The following is a 20,150-nucleotide window of genomic DNA, read 5'->3' as shown; positions in this document are numbered from 1 at the left end:
CACAGTCAATATTAGGCAGCCCGCTCCTGTTGTTACCTGATGCTGACGTGCTCCAGAAGGGTTAGGGTATTGTGAAAACATCTGTCCGTACAGATAAACACATCACAATGGAGGGTGCATGAGCAAATACAGTACTGTCTCAATGAGGGGCAGCTGGTCACATCAGACACCGGGCGCCTACAGAGCCTATGGTCCATTGTCACCGCAGGCAAAGCAAATATGTGCTCACGTCCAAAGCAAACACCTGTCTGAATGGTTCAACTTTAGTTAACAGGGCAGCCGGGGATGGCGTGCTGTCACTGCCTGTTGCTGGAGATGACAGACAGGGCCATCGGGAGGGGATACCCGAGGAAGCCAGTGACAGTAGGCATGTCAATGTATGGACAGACCTGCACCCAAAGCCAATTGTAGGAGACGTCTGCCAGCACTCTCGCTGTCATTCTCTTTCTTTACCTTCCTTTCACTCCCTCCCCCACCCCTCCCCCTCTTTTATACTCTCTGCCTCTCTGTCTTTGTCTGTCTTTCTCTCATTCATTTAGATACACACACGCCTACACACACCTCAGCACCAGCAGGCAGCTGGTCCTGACCTCTCATCATCTCCCCTGCCTGCTCTCCATGTGCTGAGAGTCACCCACCCGTTCGCTCCCTGAGCCATCGGCCCACTCCACTCCACATAATCAATGGGGTCCCACCAGTTCCCCCGTACCCCCTGGACAGAGATAGATGGAGTGACCCATGACCCTGTGCCGTTTCTGCTACGTTTGTCATCGTGGGCAGCCGTCATCGATTCACAATGGAGGTGGGCCTGCCTATAGTGATCTGGTCAAGTCTGAGTATCCATTTGGAAGTAGGGAGTGAGGGGTAGCTCATCGGTTACTGAAATGACAGAATCTAATTTAAAAGACCTTCATGCAGTTCTATTCAATCTCCTCTAATGCAATAGTCGAAAAGGGGAATGACCTCTCAGGCCTCGGCGTTTCCACAGTTTTCACACCAAATAGCATTTATCTGATTTCTTTTACTTGTTTATGAATCATCAAAACACATTATCTAAAAGTGTACTGAACAGAACTGTTGTAAGGTCTATCCACCTGTATCTATACCTTATACATTTATCTAGAGAGCAATATATACTTTTTTGTATGTTTAATGCAAGTCTCTCCCTTTATGGTCTGTCTGTTTCTCCATTCAGTTCCTCCATAACCCGATCACGCCCTTGTGTCACCTCCTCCCTCTCATCCTTTTGTCACAGGACTACCTTTGATAAGAAAAACGCTGCTTCCATGTGTGAGCCTATCTGGAACATTTGGCATTTTGATAGCAAGCTGCCATTGTTGCGGGGTCGCTTTTTGTTTGTTCTATTTATAACCAGCCGATAGTGTTTGGCACCAAAGCCGAGCTGATGGAGAGTGAAAGAGAGAGAGAGAGAGAGAGAGAGAGAGAGAGAGAGAGAGAGAGAGAGAGAGATAGGCTGCTGGGAAGACGCACAGCTCATCTCTGGTCTCTCATCTGTGAGTAACATCTGCTCGCACGCCCGGGCCACTGCTGGCAGACCTATAGGAATGCAGCAGCAGATTAGGGCCACCTGCGAGCATGAAATACCAGAGGAGGTGAACACGGCTGACATTTACGCCGTGACATTTAAGGAAGGGAGCGCCACCGGCGCCAGAGGAGAAGGAGAAGGAGAGAGAGGAGGAGGAGACCAAGTGATTCTGATGATGATGATGATGATGTGGTGATCGTGTTGGCTTCTGTTGGGATATCACTGTGCAAAGACAGAGAGAAAAAATGATACAATGACTATTGTGAGAGGACTGACCTGTGCTGCAGTGAATAAAAGAGGCGGTCCATATTACTCTCTCGTCTGCTGTGTGCAGATGTCCTCTCTAGCTTTAACTATTGTCAGCCAAAATATAGGATTCCTAAAGCCGAATCATTTGGGTATACACACTCTCAAACCACCAGAGGCTATTTAAATTTGACATGCTCTTATAGTAGTCAGAAAAGCGGTGCTGAACTGTGCAATGTGCTAAGAGTTGAGGAAATGGACAGAAAGAGTCCAGTGTGATCCTGAGGAGAGAGGGGAGGGAGCAATCAAGGGAGAGACAGAGGGTGTTAGAGGGACAAAGTGTGATTATTTAATCAAATAATATGATTCTTTAATCACACTCTTTCTGTAATCCCCTTTGTTTTCGAGAAGGGTTACGACGCGGGCCTGTGAATGTCAGAGGACCAGAACGAATCAACTTGAGTATCTAAACCCACACACACAGGAGAATGGTGATGATTAAACTAACATTTAAATGAATTTACACCGACAAAAAAGCTACCCCCAAGCTCTCCAGAAAGGGCATCAATTTATCAAAAACAATCTTCAGACCAAGTATAAGTGTTCCCTCTCTTTAATAAATGATTCATTTGTACAGTCTGAATTTGGCTAAGGCAGAGGTAACACTTCAACAATCCTAGGCACGACCATTAACAGCATTTCCTAAGACACGGGAGCTGCAATCCCATTCCAAATCCAATCTCCCCGGAGCCCCCAGAGTTCTGGGCGCCTGACCTTTGCATGCAGATACAGATCTCTGCTTGACAATGAACAGCATGCAGCACAGGTGACACCACCCCATCATTCGCCTGCACCGTGGCCCACCGCTCCACTGCAGCTTCCTCCTATCCCCACCACACCCCAAATACCCCTAACCACCCAGAGGCCACCAACACGGCTGCCCCTCAGGTCTCAGCGGGGCACCAGAGGAGTGCCAGGGAGGAAGTCAAGGCCCCACTGCGCCCAGAAGGGGACTGAGGTGGGGCTTCACCCACAGCTCACTGGCAGATCTCATTCAGTGGGGCCTCATTATGCAAACGACTCCCCAACTCCCACTGTACAATTAGGATGTAATTAATTTGAGTCCGATCATTCATCTCTGTAGGCCAGGCCGGGCTTCTTCCCTCCATTTGCAACATGATATTAATGTTTCGGGTGGGAGCTGATGAAAAGACTGATATCATTAATTAAATCCAGTATCTGTTGTTTTTTTCATCCTTTTCCAAGGGATAATAATAAGTGCGATGAGCAGGGCTTGATTAACCCTATTATACTGGCTAATAAGGGGGATCATTTAATAATCAAGGAAGCAGTACAATTATGAGGGAATGCAAATTATGCTGTCTAATGAGGACTCTGTCAATTTGGGAAATGCTTTGTTTGGAAAATGTGCGCTCTGCATTCTTCTCATCGGGTCATTTATTTCTGTGTGATGTGTGAAAGTCAGATGGTTAGAGAGGATTTCTCTATGTGTGGCTTTACATGATAGTCTTCAGTTTGGCTGGAACATTTCTGTAACTCTCATACTCTCTCTCAGTAGATCACATCGTTAAGACAATGAACACAGGCTATGAGCTACCCTCTCAATCTCCTGCTTAAGTTCAGTACCATGGACAGCAGTCACGGCTCTCTTCTCTGCTCAGACGGTGCTGAATGCCTCCCGTCATGCTCTAGGTGAAATATTATCTTCCCTTAGACTATATTACAGGATCCGCTGATTTTACTAAGCTGTGAATAGTTGGTGTGCCAGTAAAACACAACAAATCCTTTGTGTTAGGGAATTTGCACTGCTCTCTGAAAGATGCCTTGTCCCTAGAAGAACTCTCGGGGTCCTTCACTGAACATCTGTGATAGCATTTCATTTCACCTGTTTATCGTCAAGAGAGACCAAACAGCCCATTAGATTCCCAATCCTCCAGTAGGCCTAACGCAGTTTTGCACTGCACGCATATTATATGGTATAAAATGAAATCCTATTAACTCACATCAAGTATACTGCTGCAACAGAAAGGAGCCCTCGTAGTACCTGGTGAGTCCCTGTATGCTGGTCACAGCATTCTTGCTTTGCTTCATATATATACTATATGTTTTGGCTCAAGCCCAGTGAATGGGTGGCAGTGGAAGCACACAGCATAGTGGAATACTGTAGGGGAGGGGACATTTTGTGTGTGTGTGGCCAAACCCTTGATTCTGAGATAATTGCCACATAATCACCCACATCTATCTACACAGGAAATGCATAATGCATGCAGTATGAACAAGAGAGCAAGTCATTGCAACAGTCAGGAAGCCGTGTCTAAACACATCGAAACATATGTCAAAGCATATAGATCATACCCAGTCATGATCCTTTAAGGCCATGGGGAAAATCAAATAGCTCATGAACTAAAAATACTTTCAGTTCATTACTTATTTATGAGAAATGCTTATGAGTATGGTAAAACAGTGACCAAAAGAACCTTTCTGACAGGCACATAAATGAAAGTCATGGTTTCTCCCGTAGGTAATGGAAGGAGCAGGCAAAGGTGAACAAGCCAACTGTAGTCTCGTCACCCTCTCCACTGTCCTTAATGAGAGAGCTGCTCTCTGAATATTCAGGTGACACTCACAGAGAGAATCAACATATTTTAATCAGCAGACATAGAACAAGCATGACCTCCACAGGGCCCAAATGAATTGCCATTTAACGTTCCATGGAATGAAACCAGACACAGCCCCTCAGAGCACTGAATACAGGTTGGAAATTCCATTATGCTCCCTGAAGATGAGGGCTGTGAATCACAGAGGAACTCACGATACTATACATTACGTTGTCCACCATCACTATGGTGTCACAATCCAGAGATTCTGCGATACTCGATACATTGCCACATAAACATCTCCGATGCATCACGACATCTGTGTAACTGAAGAAGAAAAAAAAGGCAAAAAGCAGAAATTATGCATTTATTCACTGCATTGTCAGTCAGAATTTGTTTTTGGTACTCTCTGTTGGGAACATTTAAATTACAGGTGAAGTCAGTGATTCTAATTTCACTTTTGTAATATTTCACTAAACTCTTGTCATATTTCTGCCAGCTATTGACTGGTTTATGGTTAGAGAAAAAAAAATCGAGTCTTTGCGAGCAGTAAACAGCAAAGAAAAAAAGAAAAATTACTCAGTTCTGTAACATCCGATCAATGAATTCAGGACACAACAAAGCTCTGATGTGACATTACTACCACACAGTCAATGTTTTTAAGGGATGTTAACATTAAGGTTACTTCCTCACCGGGCTCATTACCTCACATGACTCGAGTTAAAACTGGATTCTTCACTGAGTCTTGACACTCAACTGAATGGAGCCTCCGCCAATCAGATTAGTCAGGCATGCTCTGCTGAGAGGCCATCCATTACAATAATTGAATGACAATACCATTGGAAGGAGCCATTTCATGACAAATACCACTGACGTCCACAGGACGGTTACTTGAGGGGGATAGGGTAAATTAGGAAAGTGATATTGCCCAGAAGATATGACCTCTTCAAAAGCTGTTCACAAAGCCTATGCAAACATTTCACATATTGTTTCCCTGATAGGTGATAGGAGCAGAATATGACTTAAAACTGGGAAGACATTGTGAAAATGTGGGCTGATTCAAGTATGATTCAAGTATTACACAATAAGCAACTGAACACAACCTAGGAGTCCCTGACAATGACACAAAAATACAATGTTGCCCTTTCCTGTTCAACTGTCCTTGTTGACTTTCATTCCTTTCATTCCCACCACCTATGTATATGTTAATCTATCTCTCTATAACAGTACATTTAGCAATGAAAGTAATAAAATGAAGCCAAATAAAAACACGTAGTCCTATGAATCAATGACCTATTTAAAGAATACACATATGTTTAATATTCTATCTTAGATTATAAATGAACTGAAATGTGTAACACATGAAGATGCCAAAACATTTGACCAAAGCCTACAACTATATATGTTTTACTTAAAGAACTCTGGATCTCTCTCAGTGCATGCAACATGGCAATATGCTATGCATGCTAATACAATCCTTTCCTTACATTATCTTGAACCGTTTTTGATTCGCCTGAAAGCTATGTGACTAAAGGCCGGGTCTGTGAAGCGGTGGTACATTTGGAAGGGCGAGGAGGCAGCTGTATGCTAATTAGGCGCCAATCCCCACGCACCCACTTGCAGACTAGCACGCGCCACAGAATAAACATATTCATACATACACTCACACACACACTCTGGTATCCTGTGCAAACGACCACGGTGCATAAACCTGTATAACTCATCTAAATGCCATCAAAGCTTTAGCGGAAGTTTGTTATGATTTGGCTTTACTTCGCAGAAGCTTCATTCTAATGAACGGGACAGAAAATGAGTGACCGAATCAATCTTTCGTCTAAGCGAACTTGTTTCCCAACACAATGTATTAATAGCGTGAGTTGATTAGATGTTAGGCTTACATTAGGGACATTTCACGACCAAGACGACTTTATGTCTGGTTTTTGACGTCCGTTACCCCATAACAACTGGGCGAAGAAAACTACTTCAGTAGGCTAACTGCAATAAAGGATCAAATGAATCTGACCAGTGTGCTTGCTCCTTGCTCCTTTAAGTATGCTAGTTGGACTAAAACACAAAAATAAAATTAATAAATAAATAACCTAATTACATCTAGACCGAGGCTATATTAAGGGGTTCAATGATGTCGCGTTATTTTCCCGTTCCACTGAAAATATGTAGGCCTATAGGCTAGGTAAAAGTTTGCGCGAATGTGGGTCAGTATTAAAGACTATAGGCGTGCTTCGTAAAACACATTTTACTGAGCTTTCGATGTTCAGTGTTCAGATAAGAATGGTCTAAAACCCCGTGTAGACCTAGATATGTCAGTTGATGTAGCCTATTTGACCAGATTTAGTGCTTAGCTCATCAGTAACTGAGCTCTTAGGGCTATGGTCGCCTTTGTTGCCAGCTCTGATTAGGCTACACCCTGCACGCGCCTATCTCTTGGCCAGATTGGATGTGTGTCCTATTTCACAACGAAGAGGTCAATTTCCTATTCAGACCCTTGCGGGATATATGCAGCGTGGCCAGTGGCTATTGTGTTCCAAGATGAGAGGCCCTTATGTATGCGCAAGCCAGCTGATTAAACCGAGTTAAACTAAGGGGCACACGTGCCTTTGTATGAGATATGTAGTATGTAGATGTTTATGTTACATTTAGTATTACTGTGTTTCGGTTGAAAATGTTTTTTTCCTAACCACAAAAAAAACTTAAACATTATGAGAAAAATTGACATTTCCCAATGTTAAATGTGATTTTCATGTCACATTTTGGTAGGCGCTGGGTCATCTACACTGAATTACACCAAATAACATAGTCCGTAAAAGTGCATACCGTACTGTCTCGATATAAAGATGTATTCTTATTTTTATTAACACATTTGGCATAGTCTGCCACTATACATTCTACTGTTTTTGAGGTAAGACTTATAGCAATGACTGACACTTCCTTTCGGAATATAGTGGCCCCCGACAGAGAACTCACAAAGACATGGCACGTGCGCAGCAGAGTAGGGAACCATCAGACCGTAAAGAGAGGAGGGTCCCGGCGTGTGCCTCGCATGGGGAGGGGTCCTGCGCACATTAATAAAATAATGCGCAGGTACATCTGCTGAGCAATCTGCAAAGTCCTCCCACGTAGCCCCACTGACCAAATCTTTGAACCCTCCCACAAGCAATTCCATAGGGATCTTCTTTTCGTCTGATTGGTTGGAGACGCAGCGACAATGGGCGAGAACAATAGCATCATTCCTCCTTAAAAAGAGTGCTGCTATGCCTTGGAGACGAAAGCATTTCAGGGAGAGAAACATCACTAGCCACAAGATACATTCCGATTGGACATTCACGGCGTGTCTGTGCCTCCCGAAACCTGGATTCGATCAAAGTCTTCACCGCTGTTTTTAAAGTGCCTTCACCACTCATCTGCCAACATGCCCAAAGGTTTCCTTGTGAAAAGAAACAAGAAAGCGGCACATGTTTCGTACAGGGTTCGCTCTGAAGAGGATGCTCAGGAACACACTCCAGCTCCAGGCTGTCAAATTATTAACGACACATCCCCAACTGTGTCCACCGCATCCAGCCCGGATCGCGTCGCAGCATCACCAATCCAGGCAGCAGACACGCCGGTGCCTGGGCAGGAGGCGAAACATTTGCAATTCGGCAACCCTGAGGCACTGTATCAAGCCCTCTACAGCCCCACCCGACCCATCAGCAAAGACCATGAAAAGAGGTACTTCGACAGAAGTTTCAACCTCGGCTCACCTATATCCGCGGAATCTTTTCCAACTTCAGCGTCTCTCACCGGCTTGGATCACCTGCTGTTCGCCCCGGTTGACTTGAAAATCGGCACCAGCAACAGTAACCGTGTTGGCAGTAACAGCGCCATACCAAGCAGAACCATCAGGAACACCACCAAAAGGCCTTCCTCCGACAATGACCGGAAAAACAAAAACACAGCCAAAAAGCCCAAAGCGATACGCAGACTTAATTTTGAAGATGAAATGACTACGTCTCCTGTACTGGGTCTGAGAATCAAAGAGGGGCCCATAGACCCGAAGCCAAGATCAGCATCCACGGGAAGCAACAAGCCATTGGGAGAGTTCATCTGCCAGCTGTGTAAGGAAGAATACTCGGACCCCTTTTCTTTAGCTCAACATAAGTGCTCCAGAATTGTGAGGGTTGAGTACAGATGTCCTGAGTGTGAAAAGGTATTCAGCTGTCCAGCAAATCTCGCCTCGCACAGGCGCTGGCACAAACCAAGACCCCAGAGCGTACCCGGGATGCCAGCAGCACAGGGCATGAAAATAGATTCTGCCAAAGTAGTGACCGATGTTAAACCTGCACCCGAGGACATGAAGGTTGCGAGGATCGAACTTGTGACAGACAGAGACACCCCCAGTCCAGGTCTGTCAGAATCGGGCTCCGAAGATGGATTGTACGACTGTCAACACTGTGGGAAAAGATTTAAACGCCAAGCGTACTTAAGAAAACATATTTTGGCACACCAAGCCTTGCAAAACCAGATTCTGGATGACCACGCATTTCAAAATACAGAGAGAGTGGAGGAGTCTGCCCATGTGTCCTCTACTACAGATGAAAGCCAAAGCTCCAGTCCCCTGAATCTGAGCCCCGTTGACTGCCTTCTCTGCCCCGTATGCGGGGAGAATTTTCCCAACAGGGCCAGTCAGGACCGGCACCTGCGTCTCTTGCACTCATCTCAAGTTTTCCCATGCAAGTATTGCCCTGCCACGTTCTACAGCTCGCCTGGACTCACAAGACACATCAACAAATGCCACCCCTCAGAAAATCGTCAGGTGATCCTTCTGCAAATGCCAGTGCGCCCCGCCTGCTGAATAGTTGTGTATTATACTGTAAACTGATAAAAGCTTTTGAATGATACCCCCGGGGTTGTTTTCAGGCGGTCATTCACAACAACATTATCAAGTGTAAAAGTTCAGTCTGAGGACACGGCACTCAAAGTGGCTTTCACGCAAACCAGCTCACCCAGCAGCTACGGATCTACTTCTGAAATTCTATATTTTCAGAATCTTTGACAAGTTAGAACGTCAGAGGAAAAATATTAGTTTGTCTGTTAAACTGTTATTTTTAGGACAAATGCACTCGTGGTAATGTCATAGCTTAGACCTAAGAAATGTTTTACTAGGTGTACCTCCTGTCATGAAAGCCTTTCAATTTACATGCTGTAAATTTCTTTATCATCGTAGCTTTAATAGCCTGTGAATCGCAGGTCAGAGATTCGACTCTGCCTTTACAAAAAGGGTCTCGGAACATTCCCTTGTTCTAGCTAACGGCCACCGATGCCTTGTAGAGTTGTGAACACACGACATGCGCTGTACAACTGCCTTAAAGAGCTCAACCTGATGATTGTTTTGATTTTTAATGTTGGCACATTTTAAAATATTTAAGTGTAACTATTGCAATATGTTTAATCGTAATAATTTAATTTATTTATTTATTTAATTATTTTATGAAAATGATTGTGTTGTGCGACTCTCTCTCTGTGTCCTCACATGTTGTAGCCAAATGGTTTTGTCATTGTTATGAAGTTATCAATGTTGTGAGTGGTTACTCAATTTACAATCTACAGCTCTTGTAAACGTAAAGCTCTTATAGATGCAATCCTTTTTTTTTTGTATAAACAGGTTATTTTGGTAAATGTTTGCTTTTATAGCGCTTTGATTGTATGTTCAAACGGTCTTGTCTGTTTAGTCCTGAAATAAAATATTTTCAAAGTGAAATTTCCTGTGCTAGTTTGACATTTACGCATCTCTAACGCGTCTGTAACAAGCCACCAGGGGACATTTTAGATGCTGACAGGTATAGGCCTACTGGTAAGTCTCATTAAAGAGGAGGAATAAACTACAGAACGACATACACACAGTAATGTCTGTACGAACATGCTCAGCGAGGGGATTTCACAGGATCTCACTAGCATGTCACCACCATACCATAACACATTTAGATGGTTCTAGTATGAAAGACAATTGTATTGATTTGACAGTAGTCAAGGCACACCAACTCATTACTTTCCCTTCCATTTATTCACCCCGACCAGAAAAGGGGAGTCATTTATAAATGTATAGTGACACCATGCAGTTATGTGATGGAGAAAGGCGGCTTCTCAAGTCCGATCTCAAAACATCCATAGTAGCCTAGCCTAGCTGAAAAGTTAGGCTGATGCCTCTTTCACAACTAATAGGCCTACCTAAATCTGCTGCAGTCCCACCCACTAATTTAACTCACCGCTCCATCTTGACTTTCTTCGATATCAGTAGTAACTCGGCGGATGAAACGGAGGGTTAGCGTAGCTTAACGACTACTGTGAGTCTTGAGGAGTTATACATAATAATTGCACTTGGCATTTGACTTCTCAACACATGCAAATTTCACAGTGAGCTGTATTGTAGTCTATCGGAAATACGTTCGAACACTATAACAGACAATGTAGTAGAGCTATGTGAATGATTCCTCTGAGGAAAACATTTAAATGAAGAAAACAGTGACAGTACTCGAAATGTACTTTCTGAAATAAAAGCTGTTAGAGGTAATTCATCTGCAAATTATCTACATTCTACAATATCAAGCGTGGGGATTTGGTAAGTGGTTTGAGCAGCCATAACATTAAAAGCAACTCAAGCACTTCAGAGCCACCAATAACAAAGATGGGATGGCAGTATTAACTAAACTTAAACATGGAATCGGGAGATGTAATTAAACATTACTTTATTTTTTAAACTAGATCCAGTACCCAAAAGAGAATCCTGTATTGGCCAGTTCTTCTTTTTAAATTAATTAAAAAATACAAATCTGAACAATTTCATTCAATAGTCTAAACTCAACTCAAATAATGATTCTGCTCTTAAAGGTTTAATCATAATGTATTCTATGAGAAGCCCTCCACAAAGATTCTCTCAGTAACGATACAATTTCATGCTTCATACAGGTAATACATTTGTGTTCCATTTAAACCTTGAAAGTGACATCTTGTAGAAAGCCAATACAGAATATGGACGGTTGATGACAAGGACACTTCTTACAAAAGATTGTAATAACAAAGGAAAATAACACGAAGCATAACTTATCTGGCTCTACCCTCCCCCACCACACACAATGTGCTTTTGGGGCTGCAATTATCTTTGAGTGCTATTCTTAAGCCTTTAGCCAGCCTCCCATGGCAGCCAAAGGTGCTGCGGACTCTGCACCTGTAACACAGACAGTGGAGTGGGGTCTATTATCTGTCCCTCCACTAGCCCCATGGAGAACAGCAGGGGGGACAGATGGGAGGGGGGTCAGGTTACTCCAGCTGCTCTGGGGCCAGTGGATAAGAGCAAGACAACCTCTACCCTGAGCACCCCCACCAAGCCGCTTCACGCTGTCCCTCACTACCCTGAGCACCCCCACCAAGCCGCTTCACGCTGTCCCTCACTACCCTGAGCACCCCCACCAAGCCGCTTCACGCTGTCCCTCAGCACTCCGCTCTCTGGGCTCCCCAACAGGGCTGTGGCCAACCTGTCACAGTAGGCCAATGGATTCTTCCACAAGGAGATCAATTAAGTCAAAATCGCATGAAGACAAATTACTTCTTTAAAGGCTATTATAAATGGGCACGCCAACTGTTAACTGGTGGTGCCAAAAAAGGTTACTGGACTCATTGGGACAAAGCAGGGAGACACAGGTCCTATTTGAGATGGAAAAGATGATGGCAGACACTCTCAATATGAATTTCAAATTGATTTAATGAAATGTTTTAAATTTTCACATTTCTAATAAAGAGAACAAGATTTTTTTTTCTCATTAAAAAGTTTGATATGTTAACAAGTGATGATGAAATCTTCAATCCCCCCCCACTCCCTCTTTTACAAAGATTATATTACAGGCATTAATATATTTATATCCATTAGGATGACAACCCTCCCAAAAGACACACAGTACAGGGTTCCTAAACCAAAATCAACAATGAACACTAGCTCTGTCACTTCACATAAGTAAAGCCAGCTGGAATTAAGACATCTTCCAGGTCTGGACCGAGTCACCTTTGACAACCACCATCATGTTCCAAATCTATCAGACTTCTAGAAAGTTCACATCAACACTCAGTAGGAACATCGGCCGGCAATGAGAAGAGTGTGTCTTCTGAATGGCTGCTGCAAGGTGGGTGAAATATCGGACTGATCTGGGTTCATTATTTGCATACATTCCTCAAACAAACAAACAAACAACAAAAATCTTCCTTCAGATCTGCCACGAAGAGCATGCCTCATATGTTATTTATCAGTGCTTGGAAAAGAAAATGAACACCTCAAAACATGAAACATGACAGAAGAGACAAAGATACAAAAAAAAAACACCAACGACAGAAAGAACAGATGATCAGGTAAGGCAAATTAGTGCAACATGCGTGGTGTTGCAGCTCAGGTGGAGCTTACAGAGCACGTAACACCTGGCCACCATGACAACCTCCCTGCTGGCTTGGATCACTAAGGGAATAGGTGTGTGAGTGTGTGCGTGAGGGAGAGTGTGCGTAGATGAGTAGGGCTGGGGTGTGTGTGTGTGTGTGTGTGTGTGTGTGTGGGGGGGGGGGTTCGCTGGCAGCGCCAGCGTGCCGGTTGCTAGGAGGACGCAGAGAGCTCAGCACTGGCATGTCCTCCAACCCCCCTGGTGGCATGGTAAGGGCACCGGGACAGAGGCGGGTGCAGCCACGAGGAGCAGGTGCGCTTTCATTCCAATTCAGCATCAAATCAGAACGGAGAGACTCCTGGAAAAACGCAAGGGGCATTCCAAAAGCCACTCCATCTGCTCGCATGAAATGTTTGCAGAGATCACAAGTAGCCGCGGAGCAGAAGGGCCTTTGTGGCAACAAAACAGCAGCAGCTCATTTTATCGGTTTCACATGTGTGCAATCTCCATCCCCACCCCCCATGTCTCCCTAATTTACAAAGATGAGCGGTATGAGGCCAGCCTTCAGAACAAGTGTATGCATTTAATAAAGCAACTAAATCAAATAGCCTCGGCTTAATGGCTGAATGAATGAATGAAAGTGCAGGAGGCAATTGGGGTGGACAGGTATTACACATTTACTCTGACAAGGTCCTTCTCTCTCCCTCACACACACACACACACACACACACACACACACACACACACACACACACACACACACACACACACACACACACACACACACACACACACACACCAGTGCACGGAGTTAAGAATCACCTGAGGCTCCAGTGGCAATTACATCAATTCAGCTCATGTACACATCTAGTTAAATGGCAAAAACATCAGCAAATATTACTCTGTACATACAACAAGAAACAAAAACAAATCATCAGATAAAATTTAAAGCAATGTACATTTGAGAGAGAAGGGACCACATCATGGGCGAGAGGACAAACATCTTGTATATCCTACATTATTGTCAACAGAGTTCAAAACACCTCTGGACACATTGGAATGTCGAGCAGAAATCACATGAAACAATGGAACAGACAAGTACACATAATTTAAATCTACAGGTTTTGAACAAAGTTTACATTTCCTTCGTAACACCACAGAAAAATGACTGATAGTTGCACTCTTGATTTTTTTTCCTTGCAGCAAAAATGCATGAAATTGGCAGCAAAAATGAAAATAGCGATAATAATGAATGTAACTAAATTAAAATAGTAAATGACAGCATGAACTGAAACGAAGATTCATTTCCGTTAGAGTTAGTGATTTCCCCTCTGTGGACATTAGCATTACATTGGAAAACTTCATCAACTTTCTAGAAGAATCGGATCATTATGCAGACCATGCGACGACCATTCCATAAAGCGGGCAACATATGCATTGTCCCATTACACACTAATATGAGTTCACTCACATATTAACAGGGACACTCTTGTTGACATACAGAGACTGCTTCAGCTCTTGGTATGTTGACCAACAAGTGTTTTCTTGCTCAGAGACACATTCATAGTCACAAGCACACACACAAACACACACATTCATATTCACAAGCACACACACAAACACACACATTCACAAAGTGGTACCGAGCAGATTTTCCCATAGTTCTCTCCGTAGTGTCTGAAGTATTGCAGTTCAACAGCAGCGTATGCTACCAGCAGTCCAGCTACGGCACAGAAACTGCAGTCATCTCTTAAAAAAAAAAAAAAGACATTTCTTTCTTCCTTACTTGACTAGCTTGTGATATTTCCGCTCATCATGAAATATCACTGATGCTGTCAAAATAAAAAATATGTCTGAATAACATGTTCCTCTCAATCCACTCACATTAGTGTGGTAGTGGTACAACCTCGTCTACACATGGGCACCAGACGTCCACGGCAGCAATAATCCATTTATCATTTCCAGTTAGTTGTGACCAGTGTAGAACAACAAGAACAAAAACAAACAAACAAAAAAACACACACACACACAAAAAAAAATCAAAACAAAAAAAACACATTAGAATATTTTCACAAAAAAGAACATTGCAGCCTTGTTGATGGTTGAGGTTGTTATTGGCAGGGACACTGTGTGTGAGTTTGGGTGAGGGCTCAGTTGGAGGGGCACTGTGGGTGAGTTTGGGCGAGGGAGAGAGGGGGCGAGGGCTCAGTTGGAGGGACACTGTGGGCGAGTTTGGGCGAGGGTGAGAGGGCTCAGTTGGAGGATTTGCTGATGGCGCTGGCAGAGCGGCGAAGCTTCCCGGACACTCTGTTCTTTGTGGCGCGTGGCATCGTCGGAGAGACCTGGTCGGTGGAGTCGGCGGCAGCAGTGGCGGCGGTCGCCGTGGTGACGGGCATCTCGGCGCTGGTGCTGCCGCTCAGGGATCCTAGGAGGGGAGAGAGGAAGAGCAAGACGATGGGACAGCGGCAGAGAAGAAAACAGAGCTCAGTGGTGGGGGGGTGGTGGTGGTGGTGGGGGGGGGGTTGTTCAGCGCTAAAAGCAACATGCCTGCACCTGCTGTGCCATCACGCCAAACATGCCTGCCTCTCCCTCACAGCCTCCCCATAAACAAACAAACAAATACATAAATAAATAAACACCACAGCACAACAGCAGTAATGCTCCAGTGATCTTCTACCCCACACCAACAATTACACAGAGGTCTACCCTCTGTTGTTCCACCAGAGCATGAACTACTGCCTGCACTGACAAAAGGTGAGGCAAAATGAGAAGTAAAGGAAGAATTTGATTGTTCCAGCAACACGTTGATACTCGATTAGGAGCTTCCGCCACTCTAGACCCAGTCCACTCAGGCATGCTAAAACACCCACCCAGGCTTCCGTGGATCAAATGGGCATTTTGTGGTGTGTCTGTGACATTGAGAATTTGTCTGTAGTAATTCAAACTGTGGGCAGAACAGAAGTAGAGTTGGTCAGGCGCCTCGCCGTATTAGGAAGAAGACTGTGCTGTGCACACCACAGCAGCCTTAAAGCTGTGAACAGACGGCCAGCACTACGGTTGCAATCAGCTGATGAACCGTTCAGATGAGGGGCCGCCCCCCCCTTAACTGCTGCCTTGGAATTAAACAAGTTCCTTGTGTCCTGCGCAGCATCTGCTTGCCTATTTTCTTTCCGCTGTCTTTCATTTCAGCCCCTTTTTTCCCTCCTCCCGACGCAGCTCGAGTTTCCTGGGCTCAAAAGGGGAGCAGATGGACGGAGAGGGAGAGGGAGAGGGAGGCCTGCCGACGGCGCAGCCTTCTCCCCCTCTGGCTCTCTCCTCAGGGCCCTCCACACATTCCCCATCTCTGGGTGAGAAAAGGGGGAAAAAAACCCCATGAAGGTGTGGGAATGCCTGTCTGGTCAGTCTCTCCACTGAGATCTCCCTGACTGCTGGCGTTTCATTCCGTCTTGAGGGGGTTAGCACATTCAAATAGGCTCCGAGTGAAGCAATGTCACCGCTGTGGAAGCAGCCCGTGGGCTCGTGTCCACACTAGCATCATCACCCATCCGGAGCGGAGACGCAGGGGAACAAGCAAGGCTTTGCGCCCCTGGGGGCTGGACAGAGAGTGCAGCAGCTCTGGTCAGTGGCATGGGTGCAGGGCTAAGGCGGACAGCTAAAGGACACTGGGGCACTGCGCTCTGATAGGATATCTTTTAATCTAGCTCCTGACCTGAAAGCATCTATAGCACACACTGAACTTTCAAGCCTTTCAATGGATAGAAATTGAGGTGGGTATGGTAGAGCCGGACACACGCAGGGTCAGGGAAGGAAGGGGCGAGGAGGGGAAGTGGGATTCGGACTGTTTCAGTCATCTTAGGTCTATGATGACGGACTTTTATGGAGATGTCTAATGGAGTAGAATGGAATTGTGGTAGACATTGACATGCCATTCAGCTGTGTCTATTTGTAGACTATCCAAAAAAAGCAAGTCGTCGGTGAAAAAAGCCCAAAGTGTGGCGTGGATATCTTTATCTACTCTCTCTGCCTGGTGAAAAAAGGCCAAAGTGTGGCGTGGATATCTTTATCTACTCTCTCTGCCTGGTGAAAAAAGCCCAAAGTGTGGCGTGGATATCTTGATCTACTCTCTCTGCCTGGTGAAAAAAGGCCAAAGTGTGGCGTGGATATCTTTATCTACTCTCTCTGCCCGCCCTGCTCCCTCCTTTATATCCTCTTCAAATCTTTTTGGGACTTTGTCCATACAAAAACCAACTCTACCCTTGTGTGTATGGGTTGGTGGGTGTGAGTGTGTGTGAGTACGGAGGTGGGAGAGCAAGAACACAAACAAACAAACAAACAAACAGACAACAGAGAAATCAAGCAAAAAGGGTTTGCTCCCCACTGGACCCCTGCAGCGATTCAAACTAAGCAGAGCCGTTCTCCATCAGGGCCAGGTGTTAGTACCAGACACCTCCACATCAACAGGCAGAGAGAGAGAGAGGGAGAGAGGGAGGGAGGGAGAGAGAAGGAGGGAGAGAGAGAGAGAGATGGAGAGAGAGGGGGAGAGGGAGAGAGAGAGAGAGAGGGGGGAGAGAGAGGGAGGGAGAGAGAGGAAGGGGGAGGGAGAGAGAGGGGGGGAGAGAGAGGGAGGGAGGGAGAGAGAGAGGGAGGGAGAGAGAGGAAGGGGGAGGGAGAGAGAGGGGGGGAGAGAGAGGGAGGGAGGGAGAGAGAAGGAGGGAGAGAGAGAGAGAGAGAGAGAGAGAGAGAGAGGGGGGGAGAGAGAGGGAGGGAGAGATAGAGAGAGAGATAGAGAGAGAGAGAGAGAGGGAGGGAGAGAGAGGAAGGGGGAGGGAGAGAGAGAGGTAGAGAGAGAGAGAGAGAGAGAGGGAGGGAGAGAGAGATGGACAGGGAGAAGGGGAGAGAGATGGATAGGGAGGGGGAGAGAGAGAGAGAGAGAGAGAGGGAGGGAGAGAGAGAGCGAGAGAAAGAGAGAGAGGGAAAGAGAGAGGGAGGGAAAGAGAGAGGGAGGGAGAGAGAGAGAGAGAGAAAGAGAGAGAGAGCGTGAGGGGTGAAAACTCGGGGCAAAAAGAAAGCAAAGACATGCAACCAATGAGAGAGAGCGAGAGAGAGAGAGAAGAGAGACTTCTGAGAGTGCACCGATTCTGTCATGCTGCTACCACATCAGTGGCTCCTTGCTCAGCAGCATATGCCATGGCCAGCCAAAATCAACCAAACTAGTACCGCGCACGCGCACACACACACACACACACACACACACACACACACACACACACACACACACACACACACACACACACACACACACACACACACACACACACACACAGCCATGTGTCTATGTGCTCCTCCATTCAAGTGTTGGTTAAATGAAGCTGGTTAGTGAAGAGAAGGGAAGTGAAAGAGAGGTTTGGGAAGACCAGGCAAGGGAAGGTCTTTCTTGCAGCACACAAGCTTTGGGTGGAGATGGGCATAGAGGGTTGTTAAGAGGGTAGTCTTACCTTCATCATATACCGTAATGAGACCTTTAACATATTTTAATCTAAAAGAGGAGAGAAGACAATAAAGCATCACGTAAAACACACAGTCACAGCACAGAACTGGGGCCAGGGGAAGAGAAGGAGAGGTAGACACGGGGGGGGGATGACAAAAGAGAAGGAGAGGCGGAGGGAGGAGGAAAGGAAGGTGGGCAACATGGTTAGCTAACGTCACAACAACACTATAACAACAACAACAACAACAACAACAACAAAGGAGCTTGGGCAGCACCGTGGCCAGTTAAGTGTTATTGCTGTGGCTGTAATCTAGGACATACAACATCAGCACACGGCAGAGGGAGCATGAACACAGAGTGTGAGTAGAAACATCCCTTTGGATGGAGTCTGCTGGCCCTTTAGACAGCAACACAACTGCCAATCAAAGGAGGTCTCCCACGGACCCCACTCATTCCGTTTCTCTTGTTACATAATCCTTTTTGCAGTAGATGAGAAGTCAAAGATGTCCGTAATATATTCCTATTCTGCTGCTGTGGTGGTGGACAGTGTGAGAGGACATTGGAGACATGATTAGCGCTGGTAGTCTGTGAATCACCCAAAATGGCCACAACCATAAAAGCAACAACAACAGCAGAGCGAAGATGCCAGTGGGTTAAAAAGAATACTATATTGGAACTTGAATGAGTTTGGTTGTGTGTGTGCCATACTTGAATTACACTTTCAAAAACAGAGGATCTCAGTAATACCTTCCTCTTGCCATCACTCTGTGTCGAGTGAGTACAGGCCCAACAAGAGACTGCAGGCATAATGTCACTAATATTGCACAACAGTGGAGTTGGCACAAGTGACAACAGTCACTTTTGTTGCCATAAATATTGTAAATAGAAAAAGCAGTGAGCAAATAATAAATAAATAAAACCACTATTGAAATATGACTTCACAGGACATGCAGGATCAAAACCAGTGGAACGTGGAGAAACCACTGGATAGGAGACTGGAGGTGGGGTGGGTTGGGTTGGGTTGGGGTGGGTGACCGGGGCTCTGGGGGTGTGAGCTGGGTGAGGAGGGTGACATGCCTAACTGAGGAAACAGGCAGAGAGCTTACTACAGTCCAAGCGGGCCCAGGGATACTCGGCGCTCCACAACATTCCTGGCCAACGTCTGCACACTGTCATGGGTCACGCATTAGTGGTTGGATCAGGGCTAACACACTTCATCATTCCAGAAGTTTCTCTCTTTCTGTCACACACACACACACACACACTCACACACACACACTCACTTACATCTATAGCATGATACATGGATTCAGCTGAGCGACACAAACATTGCTACAGTAGCTGTTAGAGTTGTCTGAAAAAGATCTCCACTACCTGAATGTCATCAGATTTAAACATCTGGACAACTGTGCACCCACCAGGTCCACTAGTTCTTTTGGAGCTTTGATAAAATCTTTTTTCTTTTTTCTAGATAAATAATGTGTTTTTTGTTTTGCAGACAGCCATGATATACACCTGGGAATCAACACTTGCATGGGCTGAATGCCTTTATGTAAGAGACAACGGCTGCTGAGAGATCAACAGAATGAACAAGGTGGAGACAGACATTCTCATATAATATAAAGACAACGGCTGCTGAGAGATCAACAGAATGAACAAGGTGGAGACAGACATTCTCATATATATATATATATATATATATATATATATATATATATATATATATATATATATATATATATATATATATATATATATATATATATATATATATATATATATATATATATATATATATATATATATATATATATATATATATATATATATATATATAT

General features: G+C 45.0%; 2 protein-coding genes across 9 annotated transcripts in view; one reads left to right on the top strand and one right to left on the bottom strand.

The window, feature by feature from the left end:
• Nucleotides 1–7,249: 7,249 nt before the first annotated feature.
• On the top strand, nt 7,250–11,330 carry insm1b (insulinoma-associated 1b). Its single transcript, XM_031580889.2, has one exon. The coding sequence runs from the start codon at nt 7,838–7,840 to the stop codon at nt 9,257–9,259; it is 1,422 nt and encodes a 473-aa protein (XP_031436749.1). The 5' UTR covers nt 7,250–7,837; the 3' UTR covers nt 9,260–11,330.
• Nucleotides 11,331–12,145: 815 nt separating this feature from the next.
• ralgapa2 (Ral GTPase activating protein catalytic subunit alpha 2) overlaps nt 12,146–20,150 on the bottom strand; it is a 127,851-nt gene continuing 119,846 nt past the window's right edge. For 6 of the 8 annotated variants that reach the window (XM_031579785.2, XM_031579788.2, XM_031579789.2 and 3 more), the window contains one exon: nt 12,146–15,249. In XM_031579785.2, coding sequence (XP_031435645.1) covers nt 15,077–15,249 — 173 coding nt within the window. In that variant the 3' untranslated portion in view covers nt 12,146–15,076. Of the gene's footprint in view, nt 15,250–18,319; nt 18,361–19,418; nt 19,482–20,150 lie in introns of all 8 variants that reach the window. The other 2 variants (XM_031579786.2, XM_031579790.2) reach the window with 2 other exon arrangements.

The sequence above is a fragment of the Clupea harengus genome, chromosome 14 (assembly GCF_900700415.2).
Source record: "Clupea harengus chromosome 14, Ch_v2.0.2, whole genome shotgun sequence".
Classification (NCBI taxonomy): domain Eukaryota; kingdom Metazoa; phylum Chordata; class Actinopteri; order Clupeiformes; family Clupeidae; genus Clupea; species Clupea harengus.
Note: the sequence above shows the minus strand (reverse complement) of the source record. Positions and strands in the feature narration are given on the sequence as shown.

What these genes read in the sequence shown, in the direction of transcription:
- insm1b (XM_031580889.2), top strand. Translation starts at nt 7,838, where the DNA reads ATGCCCAAAGGTTTCCTTGTGAAAAGAAACAAGAAAGCGGCACATGTT.